Source organism: Ranitomeya variabilis, chromosome 6, assembly GCF_051348905.1.
Source record: "Ranitomeya variabilis isolate aRanVar5 chromosome 6, aRanVar5.hap1, whole genome shotgun sequence".
NCBI classification, from domain to species: domain Eukaryota; kingdom Metazoa; phylum Chordata; class Amphibia; order Anura; family Dendrobatidae; genus Ranitomeya; species Ranitomeya variabilis.
Window position 1 is genome coordinate 448587192 of NC_135237.1, and position 22129 is coordinate 448609320.

Below are 22129 nucleotides of genomic sequence, written 5' to 3' on the forward strand. Positions count from 1 at the left end.
AACGGCCGACAAAATTACTCCCTCCCTAAGGATACCTGTGGGTTCAGAATTACCAGGAGAGTCCGGGTCAAAACTCCTAGAAAGGGCATCTGCCTTAACATTCTTAGAACCCGGTAGGTATGACACCACAAAATTAAAGCGAGAAAAAAATAAAGACCAGCGCGCCTGTCTAGGATTCAGGCGTCTGGCAGTCTCAAGATAAATCAAATTTTTGTGGTCAGTCAATACCACCACCTGATGCCTAGCCCCCTCGAGCCAATGGCGCCACTCCTCAAACGCCCACTTCATGGCCAAAAGCTCCCGATTCCCAACATCATAATTCCGCTCTGCGGGCGAAAATTTGCGAGAAAAGAAAGCACAAGGCCTAATGACGGAGCAGTCGGAACCTTTCTGCGACAACACTGCCCCAGCTCCGATCTCCGAAGCGTCAACCTCAACCTGAAAAGGCAGATTCACATCAGGCTGACGCAACACAGGGGCAGAGGCAAAACGGCGCTTAAGCTCCTGAAAGGCCTCTACAGCATGAGGGGACCAATTAGCAACATCAGCGCCTTGTCTGGTCAAATCAGTCAGTGGTTTAACGACATCCGAAAAACCAGCAATAAATCGGCGGTAAAAGTTGGCAAAGCCCAAAAATCTCTGAAGACCCTTAAGAGAGGAGGGCTGAGTCCAGTCACAAATAGCTTGCACCTTGACGGGATCCATCTCAATGGAAGAGGGAGAAAAAATATACCCCAAAAAGGAAATTTTCTGGACCCCAAAAACGCACTTAGACCCCTTCACACATAAAGAATTAGACCGCAGAACCTGAAAAACTCTCCTGACCTGCTGGACATGAGAGTCCCAGTCATCAGAAAAAATCAGAATATCATCCAGATATATTATCATAAATTTGTCCAGAAAATCGCGGAAAATATCATGCATAAAAGACTGGAAAACTGAAGGGGCATTAGAAAGACCAAAAGGCATGACCAAATACTCAAAGTGGCCCTCGGGCGTATTAAATGCGGTCTTCCACTCATCCCCCTGCCTGATCCGCACCAAATTATACGCCCCACGAAGATCAATTTTAGAGAACCACTTAGCACCCTCTATACGAGCAAACAAATCAGTAAGCAATGGCAATGGGTATTGATACTTAACAGTGATCTTATTCAGAAGCCGATAATCAATACATGGTCTCAAAGAGCCGTCTTTTTTTGAGACAAAGAAAAACCCAGCTCCCAAGGGAGAAGAAGATGGACGAATATGTCCCTTTTCCAAAGACTCCTTTATATATTCCCGCATAGCAGCATGTTCCGGCACAGACAGATTAAACAAACGACCCTTTGGATATTTACAACCCGGTATCAAATCTATGGCACAATCGCACTCACGGTGCGGAGGTAACGACCCAAGCTTGGGTTCGTCAAAGACGTCTTGATAATCAGAGAGGAACTCAGGGACTTCAGAGGGAATGGACGACGAAATAGAAACCAAAGGTAAGTCCCCATGAATACCCTTACATCCCCAGCTCAACACAGACATTGCTCTCCAGTCCAAGACTGGGTTGTGAGACTGCAACCATGGCAATCCCAGTACCAAATCGTCATGTAAATTATACAGCACCAGGAAACGAATAATCTCCTGGTGATCCGGATTGATACGCATGGTTACTTGTGTCCAGTATTGTGGTTTATTATTAGCCAATGGGGTGGAGTCAATCCCCTTCAGAGGAATAAGAGTCTCCAAAGGCTCTAAATCAAAACCACAACGATTGGCAAAGGACCAATCCATAAGACTCAGAGCGGCGCCAGAGTCAACATAGGCGTCCGTGGCAATGGATGACAAAGAGCAAATCAGGGTTACAGACAAAATAAACTTAGACTGAATGGTGCCAATGGAAACAGACTTATCAAGCTTCTTTGTACGCCTAGAGCATGCTGATATAACATGAGTAGAATCCCCACAATAGAAACACAATCCATTCTTCCGTCTAAAATTCTGTCGCTCGCTCCTGGACAGAATTCTATCACACTGCATACTTTCTGGCGTCTTTTCCATAGACACCGCCAGATGGTGCACCGGTTTGCGCTCCCGCAGACGCCTATCAATCTGAATAGCCATTGTCATGGACTCATTCAGACCTGCAGGCACAGGGAACCCCACCATAACATCCTTAACGGCATCAGAGAGACCTTCTCTGAAAGTTGCCGCCAAGGCGCACTCATTCCACTGAGTAAGCACAGACCATTTACGGAATTTTTGGCAGAAAACTTCAGCTTCGTCTTGCCCCTGAGATAGTGCCATCAAAGTTTTTTCTGCCTGAAGTTCCAAATGAGGTTCCTCATAAAGCAAGCCCAAGGCCAGAAAAAACGCATCCACATCGCGTAACGCAGGATCCCCTGCTGGCAATGAGAAGGCCCAATCTTGAGGGTCACCCCTGAGCAAGGAAATCACAATCCTAACCTGCTGAGCAGGGTCTCCAGCTGAACGAGACTTCAGGGACAAATAAAGCTTACAATTATTTCGGAAATTCTGGAAGCTAGCTCTATTCCCTGTGAAGAACTCCGGCAAAGGAATTCTCGGCTCAGATACCGGAGCATGTACCACAAAATCTTGTAAATTTTGTACTTTCGTGATGAGATTATTCAAACCCGCAGTTACACTCTGGAGATCCATTATTGTCAGGTGCACACAGAGCCATACAGAGATTAGGAGGAGAGAGAGAAAAAAGACTGCAGCAAGGCAGACTGGAGGAAAAAAAAAAAAAAAAAAAAAAAAATTCCAGCAGACTTCTTATAACTCTCCTTTCTCAACCTGGGTCTTTAACACTTTATGGGCCGGTCAAACTGTCATGATCTCTGCAGGCAGAGATCATAGCAAGCCTATAGAGGGACAAGCTCTCGGAAGATGGAACTATACTGACCATGAACTAAGCCTGCCGCGCAACTAGAAATAGCCAGGTAGCATTTCCTATTTATCGCTAGATGCCCAGCTCTGGCCTAAGACCTAAATAGCTAGCAGAGGGAAATATAAGACCTGGCTCACCTCTAGAGAAATATTCCAAAGAAGACAGTAGCCCCCCACATATAATGACGGTGAGTTCAGATGAAACAACAAACGCAGCAGGAAAATAGTCTTAGCAAATTTGAGGTCCGCTTACTAGATAGCAGAAGACAGATAGTATACTTTCATGGTCAGCAGAAAAACACTAACAAAACACCATCCAGAGATTACCTTAAACTCTGGCATTAACTCATAACGCCAGAGTAGCAATCCCTGATCAACGAGAGCTTTCCAGACACAGCAACAAAACTTCAGCTGTGAACTGGAACAAATAGGCAAAACAAAACATGGACAAAAGTCCAACTTATCTAGTAGTTGTCTAGAAGCAGGAACAAGCTCTGAGAGGCATCAGATAACATTGTTGACCGGCAAGAAACCACCAGAGAAATGAGCTTAAATAGCGACACCCACTACTGATGGAACCAGGTGAAACAGGAAAGAGGATGACAAGTCCAATTCCACAAGCGGCCACCGGGGGAGCCCAGAATCCAAATTCACAACAGCTCTGTCTAGGAGCTTTGTGCCTGATGCTCCTGGAGTCGCTGAACCTGTGGGTATTCTTAAGGAAGGAGTTATCGTGTCTGCTATTTCTCCAGATCTGCGACGTGTGTTGCAGAGATTTCAGGCTGGTAGGCCTGACTCTTGTCCACCTGACAGATTGTTTGTGCCTGCTAGATGGACCAGCAGAGTCATTTCCGAGGTTCATTCCTCGGTGTTGGCAGGGCACCCGGGAATTTTTGGCACCAGAGATCTGGTGGCCAGGTCCTTTTGGTGGCCTTCCTTGTCAAGGGATGTGCGGTCATTTGTACAGTCCTGTGGTACTTGTGCTCGAGCTAAGCCTTGCTGCTCTCGTGCCAGCGGGTTGCTCTTGCCCTTGCCTGTCCCGAAGAGACCTTGGACACACATCTCTATGGATTTCATTTCTGATCTTCCGGTGTCTCAGGGCATGTCTGTCATCTGGGTGATATGTGATCGTTTCTCCAAGATGGTCCATTTGGTTCCTTTGCCTAAGCTGCCCTCCTCTTCTGATCTGGTTCCTGTGTTCTTCCAGTACGTGGTTCGTTTGCACGGCATTCCTGAGAATATTGTGTCTGACAGAGGATCCCAGTTTGTTTCCAGGTTCTGGCGATCCTTTTGTGGTAGGATGGGCATTGAGTTGTCGTTTTCATCCGCTTTCCATCCCCAGACTAACGGACAAACGGAGCGAACTAATCAGACTCTGGAGGCTTATTTGAGGTGTTTTGTCTCTTCTGATCAGGATGATTGGGTGACCTTCTTGCCGTTGGCTGAATTTGCCCTTAATAATCGGGCTAGTTCCGCCACCTTGGTTTCGCCATTTTTCTGCAACTCTGGTTTCCATCCTCGTTTTTCCTCGGGACATGTGGAGCCTTCTGACTGTCCTGGGGTGGATTCCGTGGTGGATAGGTTGCAGCGGATCTGGGGGCATGTGGTGGACAACTTGAAGTTGTCACAGGAGAAGGCTCAGCGTTTTGCCAACCGCCGCCGCGGTGTGGGTCCCCGACTTCGTGTTGGGGATTTGGTATGGCTGTCTTCTCGATTTGTTCCTATGAAGGTCTCCTCTCCCAAATTTAAGCCTCGCTTCATTGGTCCTTACAAGATATTGGAAATCATTAATCCTGTATCCTTTCGCCTGGATCTTCCGGTGTCATTTGCCATCCACAACGTATTTCATAGGTCCTTGTTGCGGCGGTACGTTGTGCCTGTGGTTCCTTCTGCTGAGCCTCCTGCTCCGGTGTTGGTTGAGGGCGAGTTGGAGTACGTGGTGGAGAAGATCTTAGATTCTCGTCTCTCCAGGCGGAGGCTTCAGTACCTGGTCAAGTGGAAGGGCTATGGTCAGGAGGATAATTCCTGGGTGGTCGCCTCTGATGTGCATGCGGCCGATTTAGTTCGTGCCTTTCACGCCGCTCATCCTGATCGCCCTGGTGGTCTTGGTGAGGGTTCGGTGACCCCTCACTAAGGGGGGGGTACTGTTGTGAATTTACCTTTTGGCTCCCTCTAGTGGCTACTAGTGATTTGACTCTGGGTATGTCATTCATCCCTTGTATGCTCACCTGGGTCGTTAGGTCAGGGGTGTTGCTATATAAGCTCCCTGGACCTTCAGTTCAATGCCTGGCAACGTTGATATCAGAGCTAATCTGTAGTGCTCTTGTCTACTGATCCTGGTTCCTGCTTGATTAAGCTAAGTCTGCTTTCTTGCTTTTTGCTATTTGTTTTGGTTTGCATTTTTGTCCAGCTTGTATATTATCTGTTTCCTGACCTTGCTGGAAGCTCGAGGGTGGCTGGTGTTCTCCCCCCGGGCCGTTAGACGGTTCGGGGGTTCTTGAATCTCCAGCGTGGATTTTGATAGGGTTTTTGTTGACCATATAAGTTATCTTACTACATTCTGCTATTAGTAAGTGGGCCTCTCTTTGCTAAAATCTAGTTCATCTCTGTGTTTGTCATTTCCTCTTACCTCACCGTTATTATTTGTGGGGGGCTACTATCCTACCTTTGGGGTCTATTCTCTGGAGGCAAGAGAGGTCTTTGTTTTCCTCTTCTAGGGGTTGTTAGTCCTCCGGCTGGCGCGAGACATCTAGCGACCAACGTAGGCATGTTCCCCGGCTACTTCTAGTGTTGGCGTTAGGAGTAGATATATGGTCAACCCAGTTACCACTGCCCTATGAGCTGGATTTTTGTACGTCGCAGACTTACTTGTTTCTCTGAGACCCTCGCCATTGGGGTCATAACACAACCCCCACATGTACTTACAGTATGCTGGCTAACAGATGTAAATCATTCAGCTGCGGCAATAAAAACTAAATTTCCGAGCACTAAAAAATACTCGGAGGACACCCGAGCGTGCTTGGGAAATTTTGAGTAACGAGTATATTCACTCATCACTAATGCTGTTGTATACAAATTTCATGTAACATAGATTAAAATGGCTGAAGGTCACAACCTGCTAAATTGTGACAATCTGAAGCTGAAAAGTCTGGTTAAATGTCCATGGCATTTCCTTAAAGTCCCAAACAAGTTATTTCTACCAATTGCCACAAGGCAGCAAAATTGACATTGTACCACGATATGTAGATGGATGGAATTTGTAGGCTGTAAAATAAAATCGAAGACTGTTCTAGATTTGCCATATAACGGGCACAAATGTAATATCTGTAGAAATTCTACTGTTGGAGCCTTTTAATGATATTTAGTTTATTGACTTGTCTGAATATTAACATAAACAGCAGTTTTAATTATTACATGAATAGTATAACTAAAGAATGACATACTACTTATGCAGGGGCGTGACTTCAGGGAGCATAGAGGTTGTTTGAGCTTTTGTGCCATACTAGGTCAATGATTTATCTTCAAAATAAAGAAACAGTATTAATCATAAATTATGCATGGTTTTCTATTAGAGGCCCTGGGGGGATGAGAACAATGTTTTATAAAATGAACAACAGTTAATAAGAAATGGTGACAGGTTCTATCCCATAGTAATAGAAGATACAGATGCTAGATAACACTAATTATAATATCAATTGCCAGAGAACAAGAGTGGAAAAAATGAGGGTATGATGCCAAACAAATTGCTATGGTGTTTCTATCAGACCCTAAAATCTGCATTATGACCCTGTCTAGCAGCGTTGGTTGGCACCCTCTTTTTAGCGTAACGATGCTCCCACTGGTCTTAGTGATCCTATTTTTCCCTAAATACTATGGACTGTTATAACAGTATCAAAGGCAGATGAAACAGTGATGAAAAGCGTATTGATCCTTATGTAGAGAAATATAAAGTGGCACTGAGATACTATTGCTTACAGCAGCATTATAGCTGATAAACCCATACACTTTAACCCCAGTTACGTGTAAGGTGGGCTCCCCTTTTTGCTGTGGGTTCCTGCAACTTTTCCGGCACATGTCAGCTGATTTGAACAGCTGACATGTGCCCCTATCAGCCATGATAGAGCATGACAACCCAGGGTCGGCAGCAGGCCAATGTGGTTGTCACTGCCATAAAGCTATGACCGCTGCCCAACGATCGGTGCTCATAGAAAGTGAGCATTTTAGCTACATAGAGAAAGGCTGTGCTTCTTTGGTCATTTGAGGCCAAGAAAATTGTGTACTGAAAAGACACATTCTTAACTTTTTATGAGGTACTAACAACTTCATACCTCTAAATTTAATCACTACGATTAGCTAAAATAGTGCAACAAAAATAAGTTTTCTTTTTGTTAAATAGATTTTTAGTCACATGGTGACATTTATATCCTCTTTGACAAGCTATTTTTTTAATCTTCCATATAAGAATAATCAAAGTTCTACACAGTTCTCCACCATCCCAAACTTATTGGGTCTTGAGTTACAAAATATCTTCTGTGTTGGTTTAATTTCAAAGAACCAAATAATTTGACTTGTCTTTGTGTGTATATCATGAAAATTCATTGTCACAGGCATATTCAAATAATGACCCAAAGTGTCTTACTTTGCAAAATGAATCTTGCGAAATTAGACAAGGTGACTTTCTGGATTTGTTTTCTCAGTTTTGACTCTCATAGTTGTGGTCTACGTATGATGTCAATTACAGGCCTCTCTCATCTTTTTAAATGGAAGAACTTGCAAAATTGGTGGCTGACTAAATACTTTTTTCCTCCACTGTAACTGCAAAATCTATTGTCAGGTCCCCATCGCGATGTCTTTCAGCTTGTATGATACAGACGCCTTGGGTAATTTCTGGAAAACTTTGGACATTTGCAATATTGAAATTTGTACTCCCTATCTCTACCTATTCTAATAACTGCAAAATGGATTTTGAGGTCCCCATTATGGCCTTTTTCAGCATGTATGATACAGCCCCTTTGGGTAATTTTTGAAAACCTTTGTACATTGAGAGTAGAAATTTTACCATTGCACAATCTCTATATGTACTATTATTATAATTTTTTTATTGTGTTGCCCTTTTCACAGTCTCTTTAAGCATGTATCTGGTAACCTGATGTAGATTTTTTTGTCTGCACGTGGACATTTTGGAACATCAATGCATGAATATGCCCCACACAATTCTTCAGGTTTACAGCCTTACACAGAATAATAATATGAGTAATGAAACATGCTCTATATATGCTGCTAATTCAAAAATCTTACCCACACATCCCTTTAGAAAGGGACATTTTACATAATAACTCTGTTAGCATATGCCATATACTGCTCATACACGCAGCACCCCAATAGGTGGGCGGAACGCCTTGGTGCAAAATCTGTGTCTGACGGTGAAACTACTGGCCCTTCCCCTGTGTAACCTCCTTCCTGGGAAGGAGGAGCTGATGCCTCCTGTCCACAACCTGCAGGTGCACAGGCACATTAGTCAGCAACCACGCCTAGTTAGTTATCCAAGCTCGTCGTTCAGTTGTCCCTTGACAGCATACTGTATATGTCTGTTCACAAATTGTTAGTTAGATAGGGCATACATATTCGTTAGCAATTTACATTGTCCAGTGCTAGTCAAAGACCATTGTTGACTTTTCCAGGCTCCTAAATGAGACTTGTGTCTCTTTATTAAACTGTTGCTTCCCTTATATTTTCTAAACTTTGGTACTTACAAATAAATGGTCGTAGGGTATTGGCCAGTTTTTCTACATTATAAGCATGTCTAAGAGACTGGGTTAATACGCTCCACAGACCTATTCAGGCCGCAGCCTTACACATATTGGAACATGGTCATTGCCACGCTAAGGTCTTTACCTGAGCTCTGTAGCACTGCCTGTCATGTGGATAATACCCTCCACAGACCTCAACACTCTATGGGACATATCCTGTAATATTACTCCATTGTTGCTCAAAACCATGCAAAAGATACATTCTGCCTGGTTGGGTAGTTTCCAGAAGAACTGCGTGCAGATTGGTCAATGGCACGTATGTCTTTTTCCCTTGAGGAGGCTGCTTTGAAGTAAAGTGAGGCTTGCACATGTTCTTGACATGGTTTTTAGGCCTGATAGACTGACAGACTGACCACAATACAGGCCATCGCTTGTATACACTGTATTCAGAATTTAATTCTAATGCTTATGGTGTCTGGTAGAATCTAGGGTTGAGCGACTTTTGCTTTTTTAGGATCGAGTCGGGTCTCGTGAAACCCGACTGTCTCGAAAGACGGATCGTGTGAAATCGGCCGATTATTGTGAAAAGTCGGGGGCCAACCGAAACACAAAACCCAATGCAGGTCAATGGGGATTTTTTTTTTCCTCTCTCTCTCTCTCTCTCCTCCGTCCCTGCAAAGTTTGTGTTTCACTGTGCAAATCGCTATATCCCAAACGTTAAGATGGCGGTTTTACCCCCTGTGACGCCGCACAAAGCAAGCCGGAACCTATGTCATCACGCTGCCCACACTCCTTCATTGGCTGAAAAAATGGCGGGGAAAGCGTCATATGAAATGCGACTTTGGCGCGAAGATTGCCGACTGCATGGCCGATCCCACAGTGGGATCGGGTCGGGTTTCATGAAACCCAACTTTGCTGAAAGTCGGCGACTTTTGAAAATTCCCGATCCGTTTCGCTCAACCCTAGTAGAATCCAAAGTTCAAAGCTCAAAATTCAAATGGGCAGGTTTTAACTGGCATTGTAAAGGGATGAGGAATATGTATTCCACTTGATAACTATTTGGAATGAGGGAGGGACCTCCCGAATGTAGGAATTAGAGCCCTCACAAGTGTTTAAGGAAAAACTAAAGCCAGAACGCTCCTTGTGAACATATGCTAAAGGGAAGTATAATATTTTATAATTTTTTTTTTTTATTTTGCGTTATATACATGTAGTTATGATGGAAAAAATGTTTAGCATTTTTTCCTTTAAAAAAAATTAGGTTTGGTTTGGTAGGACTTTTTATAAATCCATAAAATCGGCGCAATAGTCTGACACCATTATTCCCAGATACAGTATGCGAGTCAGAAAAGCATGCAGGCATCTTCTCCATGCTGTTCCTATTTAGTTTTAGCTCTTTCCCATCCATTTCAGCCTTTTCTCATGCCCCCAGACTTGTTTGTTGGGTTCAGCAGAAAAATATTCAGCTTTCCCATTGACTTGCATTTGATTTGTTATTCGGTACGAATACATGGATATTAGAAATTCTCTTGTGAGCAGGGTCCTCTTTTCCTGTACCAGTTGGTGACTTGTTTTGTTCAAAATTATTCTACTTGTTTGTTATTATGTATACTCCTTTTCACATGTAAAGCGCCATGGAATAAATGGCGCTCTAATAATAATGATAATAATTTATTCTATTATCTAATTAAGCTCCATAATTAGGCAACCAAGTGTATCTTACTGTATTGCAACTTAAATTCACTGCTTTATTTTCTTTCTTCTTACTTAACTTTGGCACAACTTTTTGTCACTCTGTAATGATACTTCTGCTATATACAGTTATATGAAAAAGTTTGGGCACCCCTATTAATCTTAAGCTTAATGTTTTCTAAAAATTGTTTTTTTTGCAACAGCTATTTCAGTTTCATATATCTAATAACTGTTGGACACAGTAATGTTTCTGCCTTGAAATGAGGTTTATTGTAGTTACAGAAAATGTGCAATCTGCATTCAAACAAAATTTGACAGGTGCATAAGTATGGGCACCTCACCAGAAAAGTGACATTAATATTTAGTAGATCCTCCTTTTGCAAAAATAACAGCCTCTAGTCGTTTCCTGTAGCTTTTAATGAGTTCCTGGATCCTGGAAGAAGGTATTTTTGACCATTCCTCTTTACAAAACAATTCCAGTTCAGTTAAGTTTGATGGTCGTCGAGCATGGACAGCCCTCTTCAAATGATCCCACAGATGTTCAATGATATTCAGGTCTGGGGACTGGGATGGCCATTCCAGAACAGTGTAATTGTTCCTCTGCATGAATGCCTGAGTAGATTTGGAGCGGTGTTTTGGATCATTGTCTTGCTGAAAGATCCATCCCCTGCGTAACTTCAACTTTGTCACTGATTCATGAACATTATTGTCAAGAATCTGCTGATACTGAGAGGAATCCATGCGTCCTTCAACTTTAACAAGATTCCCGGTGCCGGCATTGGCCACACAGCCCCAAAGCATGATGGAACCTCCACCAAATTTTACTGTGGGTAGCAAGTGTTTTTCTTGGAATGCTGTGTTTTTTTGCCGCCATGCATAACGCCTTTTTGTATGACCAAACAACTCAATCTTGGTTTCATCAGTCCACAGGACCTTCTTCCAAAAAGAAATTGGCTTCTCCAAATGTATTTTTGCATACCTCAGCCGACTCTGTTTGTGGTGTGCTTGCAGAAACGGCTTCTTTCGCATCACTCTCCCATACAGCTTCTCCTTCTGCAAAGTGTGTTGCATAGTTGACCGATGCACAGTGACACCATCTGCAGCAATTTGATGCTGCAGCTCTCTGGAGGTGGTCTGAGGATTGTCCTTGACTGATCTCACCATTCTTCTTCTCTGCCTTTCTGATGTTTTTCTTGGCCTGCCACTTCTGGCCTTAACAAGAACTGTACCTGTGTTCTTCCATTTCCTTACTATGTTCCTCACAGTGGAAATTGACAGGTTAAATCTCTTAGACAGCTTTTTGTATCCTTCCCCTGAACAACTATGTTGAATAATCTTTGTTTTCAGATCATTTGACAGTTGTTTTGAGGAGCCCATGATGCCACTCTTCAGAGGAGATTCAAACAGGAGAACAACTTGCAAGTGGCCACTTTAAGTAGCTTTTCTCATGATTACATACACCTGGCTATGAAGTTCAAAGCTCAATGAGGTTACAAAACCAAAAAAAGGGCTTTAGTAAGTCAGTAAAAAGTAGGTAGGAGTATTTAAAACAAGAAAATGATAAGGGTGCCCATACTTATGCACCTGTCAAATTTTGTTTGAATGCAGATTGCACATTTTCTGTTAGTACAATAAACCTCATTTCAAGGCAGAAACATTACTGTGTCCAACAGTTATTAGATATATGAAACTGAAACAGCTGTTGCAAAAAAACATTTTTTTAGAAAACATTAAGCTTAAGATTAATAGGGGTGCCCAAACTTTTTTCATATAACTGTATTGGCATTTTGTGACCTACTTATTTGGCACTGTGTTCCCACCCTGGAGACAATGTGCTATTTACATGTTTTGATACCAAGTACTATTTGACAGCAGAGACGGGACAAGACAATGTAATGACAGATTTCTTGATATAAATATAAGAACAGTTAGCATTAGGTTGTAAAAAATATTTTACAATACAGCAAAGAAGATTCTGTTTTGATATTTTTTCTTGACAAGGAGCCGGAAAGAAGTACATAGCTCTCAATGGAATAACCGCTTGCACACTGGTACCAGAAAAAAACAAATATTTGATGGAGAGAAAATAGACCATTGTCAAGCTTTCTTCCATACTACACTGACATCTGTCTCTGTTAGATTTTCATTGCACAGGCACTATGTTCAGAGAGATAAATTAGCTTTATGAGAATATCCATCTTGTGTTTATTCCCCTGTCAAAACAGAATGAAGTAACGGCAGAAATGACCATGTGCTTTGAACCTTATACACATATACACACTTTCTATTGTGGATATAGATCCCATTAGAGACAACAGGGAATAGATAGCATAAATAAAAAAATGCCTGTATCAGCAATTATTATTTTCATACCTGCATGTTATAACATGAACTCTATATATGTATGCTATTGTTTGCATTACTAGCAATCTATAATATTGCAGAAATTATATTAAATTCTTCTACCTATATAAAAGAAGTCAGTTTTATTTGGTATTATGCCATTAAGTGTCTAGCTACTATAAATCTGTGCCTGGTGAAAATTTGGCAACGGAAATGTGTTTATAGGTAGCTGCAATGGAGAGCATGCAGAGAGTAGATGTTCTCATTTTCTTTTAAACGGTAAAACCTTGTTCAAGATCTCCAACTCTAATGTAATTTATTGTTAACAAATGATGGTAAGAGAATTGACCTAAAGGTCAAAAAAGAGTGTGAAGGATGAAGAAATACCATACATTTCTACCTTGGGTCGAAAACCACAATACTATATTGAAGGGCCTCTTTTTCATCTTTGCTAAGGGAGTTCCTTCTCCTCTCTTACTGAGTATCTATGAATGCAATTTTACAAAGCTTTGCAAAGTATGTAAATGTTCTATAAAAATGATTCTCCTGGTCATAAAGATGTGTCCAGCCTTACGTTTTCTTGAACTTGGTTAGGGATTAAAATTTTTCACTACATATGAAAAATATTGAAATATTCTAGGAAAACTTTTGAAAGGCTGCAATTCAGTGTCCACACATACACATATAGCATAGACATATCACAAGAGATTATTGTGAAAATATTGTTTTTAGATGTTTAGCCAAAAAAAATGTGGGGAAGGACACATCTGCAATTTTTTTTTCCTTTTGTTCATGCAGCATTTCATATGCTCTTTTTTAATTTCTAAGAATACATGCATTATTATTATCTGCAAAATAGTCTTTGTTGAGGCAGCTAGAATAAAAATAAATGTGTTTCTTTTTTTAAGGCAAAGACAGGAAGTTGTTTGCTGCAAGATGGTAGTCAAGAGCCTTTCAAAGTTCGACTCCACTTAGCCAAAGACATATTGATGATTCAAGAACAGGATGTTATTTGTGTGTCTGGTGAACCTTTCTACTCTGGAGTAAGTACATTTCTGAAAATCATTAAGAAATTACGTGCAATTATAGGTCCATTATTGCCATTTACAAATATTACTGATTTCATTGTAGATCGTTAAATTCTGTCCAGCATCTTAACACTAGAGATGAGTCGATCAGACAAAATTTGAATTCAACTGTTCGCTTGGATCTTACCAAGAAGTTCAATTGGCTGAGCAGTCATTGTCCGCTAATTTAGTGTTCCTTATTATGCCTGGAGGATAATAAATGTAAGATGAAAAATTACTTACATACTCACCCTCCGCTCACCTCTCTGGCAGTTCTTTTCCTCCGTTGCATCTACAGCCTAATGTTCATTCTAGGCTAGTGCTTCTAGCTGTGAGGAGACCCCAAAGCATGTGCAGTGAACTCCAGTGCCTGCTCGTGGCCAGAACACTGGGTCAGAGTTGTATCACAATCAAGGACTGGACAGCAGGCAGCAAGCAGTTAAGGTGGCCAAACAGGTTCAGTTGTAACCAAAAGTTTACATACACTATATAAGAAGACACATATGCATGTTTTTCTCAATATCTGACATGAAATCAGAATAAACCTATCCCATTTTAGGTCAATTAGAATAACCGTAATTAATAGTATTTGCTAAAAACCAGAATAATGAGAAAGAGAGAATGTTTGAAGGCATTTTTACTACTTACTGCATAGGCAAAAGTAGTAGACATACATTTCTTTAGTATTTGGTACCATTGCCATTAAACTGAATGACTTGGGTCAAATGATTGGGATATCCTTTCACAAGCCTCACAATAGTTGGTCAGAATTTGGGCCCATTCCTCCTGACAAAACTGGTGTAACTGATCCAGGTTTGTAGGTTGCCTTGCTCGCACTTGCCTTTTCAGTTTTGTCCATAAATTTTCAATAGGATTGAGATCAGGGCTTTGTTATGGCCACTCTAAAAATTGACTGTATTATCCTTAAGCCACTTTGTTACCATTTTGGCAGTATGCTTCGGGTCATTGTCCATTTGGAAGACCCATTTCCCCCAAGCTTTAACTTCCTGGCTTATGTCCTGAGATGTTGCTTCAGTATTGCCACATAATCTTCTTTTCTCATGATGCTATCTATTTTGTGAAGTCCCTCCTGCAGCAAAACAATCCCACAACATGATGCTGCCACCCCTGTGTTTCACAGTTGGGATGGTGTTGTTAGGCTTCCAAGCTTCTCCCTTTATCCTCCAAACATAACGATTGTCATTATGCCCAAAAAGTTCAATTTTAGTTTCATCAAATAACAGGACATGTATCCAAAAATTAAGGTCTGTGTTCCCGTGTGCATTTGCAAACATTAATCTGGCTTTTTTATGTTTCTTTTGGAGTAATGGCTTCTTCCTGGCAGAGTGGCCTCTCAGCCCATGTTGATACAGTACTCGTTTCACTGTGGATATTGACACAATATCTTACCAGCTTCCGCCATCATCTTCACAAGGTCTTTTGCTTTTGTCCTTGGGTTGAAATGCACATGGCGGTCCAAAGCCATGCTTTTTTCATTTTTAAAATTTTACCGGCTCTCTACTGTTCAGCAAGATGTCATATACAACTGAATCCCATTTTGCTGATTTCAAGCAGAGGGAATTACAAAGAAAATCAAAATACTCCATAATGAACATTTTTGTAAAATTCAAGTAGAATTCAATTTGAATCTAATAAATTTACCCATCTCTTGTAAGCACTAATCATTTATGACTAGTGTGATGCAGCGGTAGGACCATACACAGTGAAATGGCAGTGACCCAAGCAAGTTCAAACAAAATGTTCTTTTATTGTGTTACTTCACACAGTCAATATATTATATGGCTTCTTCATACAGTCCATTAATAATGCATGGCTATATGACGAAGTCAATACACAGGCCGAACTTCCCTCTGTCCAGTTTCCCTGGGTGACCGCACGCCGGTAACAAGTCTCTGTACTCACTCAGCAAACTGCACTCTTTATCCTCTGGAGTGCAGCCAGGTACATGTAAGACAGCCCAAGATGAAGGGTGTCAGTCTCTCTGGTTCCTTTAGCCTCTGCGTTACTCCACACAGAGAGAGCTCTGCAGACAACTGCCCTGTCTGCTTCCAAGAACACACTGACACAGCTCCCCCACTACTACAGGGCTTTTTAATCAGACACTGCTTCACTATTCTAATTACAGCCACACCTGTGTCTGTAGTACGCCCTCATGGCCTCACTATGCTTCCATGCACATTCTGCAGAGCACATACAGTGCCCCCTAGCTGTAACAGGCTCACATATCCTCCCCCCTGTTCATACCTGTGGGGTTGAACATTTGTTACCCCGTAAGGGCGAAAGATAGGGCATCGGTATGCTCCCCCTGACATCTCCGCTCACTACATTAAGAAACCAAAGTAGGGACCGGAACCATCGATCAATGCACGCATCCCTCCCCTTTGCGTTTCTCCTCCATATTTCATTACGGGACCACCCACCCCAATCTCCATTGCAGAAGCCAAACCCTCTTTTCTGATTAACTGCAGATTTGGGCCAGTTTTGGGTGGTCTTTACTTTGTTTACTTTAGGTTCACTAACCCCACGGGTCATCCTGTCACCTAAGTATCTGCTTTCGGCCCCTGGTACTGTTTCCTCTGTACCCTTACCGGTGCATCAGAGACTATATCACGCTGAAACGCCGCGGACTGTGCTGGCAACTCTGAGCATATATCTGTACTATGCCACACCTGAACCGGAGCATCCCGACACTGCTGTCTAGCGAGCGCTCTATCTAATTTACCCTGACCCTCGGCCCTATCCTTGACCAATACCAGAGGGTTCCTCGTGCACACGTCCCCAGTCGCCTCTGCGACCATACACTCTTGGCTCTTCTCATACCTGCGTCTTTTATATCTGCGTCTCTGAAAGGGACCCTGGATCAGAGCTGTCCCAACCTTACAGGGAACACCTCCAGCTTAGGGTTCAATGGGGTCCCCGTGACCTCTACTGCCACAACCTCTAGAGGGAGCATATCAGGATTACACACTAATCCTAAATTGGCGACCCCTGTGGCATACATCTTAGGATCTTCGGGTTCTACGCCCGAAACAACATCTTTAGTTTCTCCTGCCACTACCTCTAGGGGGGCCTATCGGGATTACACTCTGTCCCTAGGTTGGTGACCCCTATGGCAGGTATTTCAATATCTTTAGGTTCTGCACCCGGTATAACTTTTTCCACAAGAGGGTTTACCCTGGTTTCCCACAGGGACCAAAACAGGGGCAAATCTCTTCCCAACACAGTCCCATAGGGAAGGGTCTTCACTAGTGTTGAGCGATACCGTCCGATACTTGAAAGTATCGGTATCGGAAAGTATCGGCCGATACCGGCAAAGTATCGGATCCAATCCGATACCGATACCCGATACCAATACAAGTCAATGGGACTCAAGTATCGGACGGTATTCCTGATGGTTCCCAGGGTCTGAAGGAGAGGAAACTCTCCTTCAGGCCCTGGGATCCATATAAATGTGTAAAAGAAAGAATTAAAATAAAAAATATCGCTATACTCACCTGTCCGACGCAGCCTGGACCTCAGCGAGGGAACCGGCAGCGTTGTTTGTTTAAAATTCGCGCTTTTACTTGGTTACGTGAAGTCCCGGCTTGTGATTGGTCAGGGCGGCCATGTTGCCGGGACGCGGACCAATCACAGCAAGCCGTGACGAAATTACGTCACGGCTTGCTGTGATTGGTCCGCGTCCCGGCAACATGGCCGCCATTAACCAATCACAAGCCGTGACGTCACGGGAGGCTGGACACGCGCGCTTTTTAAAATGGGCGCGTGTCCAGCCTCCCGGCTTGTGATTGGTTGCGCCGCGATCAACCAATCACAAGCCGGGACGTCACGGGAGGCTGGACACGCGCCCATTTTAAAATGCGCGCGTGTCCAGCCTCCCGTGACGTCACGGCTTGTGATTGGTTGCGTCTCCCATGTGACTGCGACGCAACCAATCACAAAGCCGGGACGTAATTTTAAAATCCTTAAGGACCTGAAATTACGTCACGGCTTGCTGTGATTGGTTGCGTCGCCCATGTGACTGCGACGCAACCAATCACAACGCCGGAACGTAATTTTAAAATCCTGAAGGACCTGAAATTACGTCACGGCTTGCTGTGATTGGTTGCGTCCCGGTCACATGGGCGGCACGCAACCAATCACAAGCCGGGACTCACGTAAAGGAAAGAAAAGCGCGAATTTTAAACAAAGAACGCTGCCGCTTCCCTCGGTAAGGTGCAGGCTGCGTCGGAGAGGTGAGTATAGCAATATTTTTTATTTTAATTCTCTCTTTTACACATTTTTACATTAATGTTGTTTCGATACCGATACCCGATATCACAAAAATATCGGATCTCGGTATCGGAATTCCGATACAGCAAGTATCGGCCGATACCCGATACTTGCAGTATCGGAATGCTGAACACTAGTCTTCACCACTCCCACCACATGTCTAATGTCCCCACAAGGTGTAGAAACATTGACCTCCGCGGTTGGGTACTCCCAGATTTCCCCATGGATACCCATCACCTCCACTTTCTGTCCGTTGGTGTTGTCCCCAGCAACAAGGGACCTATGGACCAGAGTCACTTTACTCTCTGGGTCCAGGAGAGCCTCTGTTCAGCTCCCATTCACCAATACCTGGCACAATTCTGGTTCACTGCTGGCTGTGCCCATAGTGGTGACAGAGACTGGTTGGGCACACAGACTCCTGAACAGTGTTCACACAGTCCATGGGCTTAGATGTCACCGAACAGTTACTAGCCCCATATCCAGGCTCTGGTGCAACGTCCTGAGTGGATTTATACCGCTCAACCAATTCTATCAGCAGTTCCAGGTGGCCTAGATCCCTCAGCCCGACCCAACGCTGCATGGCGGCCGGTAGAGCCCTCACCATCCGATCAGCCACGATTCTCTCTATCATCTCATATGGAGAACAGAACCCAGGCTGTAGCCACTCCTCCACCAATTGCAATAAGTCATTTTCTTGAGACCTGGCAGGCCGAGTCTCTACAAAGGACCACTGGTACACCCAATGATCGCCACTTACCTTTGGGGTCTCTTCAGGACTCTGCTGTTCACCCCTCACATTAGGGGTCTCCACTTTACATCGTTAAAGCTCTGCTAGCTCCCTCTGCAGTGTCTCCTGCTGCAAAATCTTTTGCTGTGAATGTTGAAACTGCAATGTCTCTTGTTGAAACCTTTGCTGACTGAGCACAACCTGCTCCAAAAGTTCCTCCATTTTTCCAGCAGACTCGCACAACAATCTGCAGCACTCTCTGGGGATATGCCTTAGTTCACTGGCCTCTCATTCTTTCCACCATATGTGATGCAGCGGTAGGACCATACACAGTGAAATGGCAGTGACCCAAGCCAGTTCAAACAAAATGTTCTTTTATTGTGTTACTTCACACAGTCAATATAGTATACAACTTCTTCATACAGTCCATTAATAATGCATGGCTATATGATGCAGTCAATACACAGGCCGAACTTCCCTCTGTCCAGTTTCCCTGGGTGACCGCACGCCGGTAACAAGTCTCTGTACTCACTCAGCAAACTGCACTCTTTATCCTCTGGAGCGCAGCCGGGTACTCATAAGACAGCCCAAGACGCAGGGTGTCAGTCTCTCTGGTTCCTTTATCCTTTGTGTTACTCCACACAGAGAGAGCTCTGCAGACAACTGCCCTGTCTGCTTCCAAGAACACACTGACACACCTCCCCACTACTTCAGGGCTTTTTAATCAGTCACTGCTTCACTATTCTAATTACAGCCACACCTGTGTCTGTAGTACGCCCTCATGGCCTCACTACGCTTCCATGCACATTTTGCAGAGCACATACAGCGCCCCCTAGCTGTAACGGGGGTCACTGCCTCACACTAGATATACAGGTGCTTCTCACAAAATTAGAATATCATCAAAAAGTTAATTTATTTCAGTTCTTCAATGCAAAAAGTGAAACTCATATTATAAATAGTCATTACAAACAGAGTGATCTAATTCAAGTGTTTATTTCTGTAAATAATGATGTTTATGGCTTACAGCTAATGAAAACCTAAAAGTCAATAGCTTAGAATACTTTATAACACCAGCTTGAAAAATGATTTTAAAATCCAAAATGTTGGCTTACTGTGTATGGACTGGCGGAATGCACTGAGTTAATATAGATCCAGGAATAAACAACAAATGGAGGGCACCATCTAATGGACTAACAGTCCCATGTAAGGGGATCAATCCCAAAGCGTACAAAAGCACAGTAATAAATAAACTAAAGAAAAAAGCGTACGCTAAAGAAAAGGGAGACCACCCCAATATATATATATAAACCAATAAACTTTATTATAAAGTGCACACAGACCTACAAAATTTTATAAAAACATTTAAAAGCAGAATTACACAATATACTCTGTGAGATGTAAATAGCCCCTCCCCCCTTACCCAAAATGTCAGGTAATAAATATTGGCTGTGGAGTGAACATAAATTCCAGACAAGGAGGTAACGTGCCCGTACCACGAGTGCAACCAATACAAATGGCACCTATACAATAAAGGGTGTCACACTAGCTGGATAAAGAAAAATCTATTTCTGCATATGTATGTAAAGTACATCTACAAAGCATTCAAGCAAGTTGGTCCAGCTACCGCGAGTAAACATTGAACATGACCAAAACACAACCAGATAGTTGGAAAAAAAAAGACAATGTGGAAATACATTACTCTGTGCGGCCGAAAGTTGCAGATGGTCACGTGGTCCCGAAAGTCATGGCTGGAACATGCAATAGATGACACAGGTAAGGTCGGGGGGGCAAGAAGCCCAACGCGTGTCGCCACACAAAGGTGGCTTCGTCAGGAGCAGAGTAGGTACGTCTGAAGAGCACTAAGAACATCTACATATACATAAATCTAATTACAAACCTAAGTCAGCTGCGGACGCATCAGCTGTGCAGGAACGGAGACAACCGGAAGTAGCAGGCGCCAAGCGCGTCATGAAAGTGAAGTGCACATCATGAAGATGTAGTGCGCAGATGCCAAATGCTGGAACGGTCGGCACCTCCGCGCTCACGTTAAGAAGGCTGGTGCAATGAGAAATAAGCGACTGCGCAGAAACAGTCAATTAGAAGATCATGGAACTGACAAAAGGACTTGTCAGAACGCGCAGACGCAAAATAGGACACAGTGCGCAAATGCCAAACCTAGAGAAAATCAGTGCTTATGCGCTAAAGGAGGACCACATAATATAGAGGTCAAACATAGAGAGGATGATTGTCCTGTATATAGACACCCCAAGGAAAGCACTCAAAGATGTATAAATGTACATGATAGAAATCCAACATCAAAAAATGTACCAGGCACTATAGATGTACACTAATATAATATAGAAGTGTCAGTGAAAAAAACACCGTATAAGCGGTGGGCAGATATCAATAGACATGAAACTGGGGCTCTATATATATTTATAGATCCAGATGGAAAAAAGAGAACAGGCAAAATAATAATAATAATAATAATAATAATAACCCAACCCCCCCACACACATAATTATTATTATTATTATTATTATTATTATTATTTGTTGGATTTCTATCATGTACATTTATACATCTTTGAGTGCTTTCCTTGGGGTGTCTATATACAGGACAATCATCCTCTCTATGTTTGACCTCTATATTATGTGGTCCTCCTTTAGCGCATAAGCACTGATTTTCTCTAGGTTTGGCATTTGCGCACTGTGTCCTATTTTGCGTCTGCGCGTTCTGACAAGTCCTTTTGTCAGTTCCATGATCTTCTAATTGACTGTTTCTGCGCAGTCGCTTATTTCTCATTGCACCAGCCTTCTTAACGTGAGCGCGGAGGTGCCGACCGTTCCAGCATTTGGCATCTGCGCACTACATCTTCATGATGTGCACTTCACTTTCATGACGCGCTTGGCGCCTGCTACTTCCGGTTGTCTCCGTTCCTGCACAGCTGATGCATCCGCAGCTGACTTAGGTTTGTAATTAGATTTATGTATATGTAGATGTTCTTAGTGCTCTTCAGACGTACCTACTCTGCTCCTGACGAAGCCACCTTTGTGTGGCGACACGCGTTGGGCTTCTTGCCCCCCCGACCTTACCTGTGTCATCTATTGCATGTTCCAGCCATGACTTTCGGGACCACGTGACCATCTGCAACTTTCGGCCGCACAGAGTAATGTATTTCCACATTGTCTTTTTTTTTCCAACTATCTGGTTGTGTTTTGGTCATGTTCAATGTTTACTCGCGGTAGCTGGACCAACTTGCTTGAATGCTTTGTAGATGTACTTTACATACATATGCAGAAATAGATTTTTCTTTATCCAGCTAGTGTGACACCCTTTATTGTATAGGTGCCATTTGTATTGGTTGC

General features: G+C 43.1%; 1 protein-coding gene across 4 annotated transcripts in view; it reads left to right on the forward strand.

Moving 5' to 3' along the window:
- Positions 1–22129, forward strand: part of SNTG1 (syntrophin gamma 1) — a 1080379-nt gene that overhangs the window by 630928 nt on the left and 427322 nt on the right. For all 4 annotated transcript variants that reach the window (XM_077270476.1, XM_077270477.1, XM_077270479.1 and 1 more), the window contains one exon: positions 13586–13720. In XM_077270476.1, the coding sequence (XP_077126591.1) occupies positions 13586–13720 (135 nt within the window). The remainder of the gene's footprint in view (positions 1–13585; positions 13721–22129) is intronic.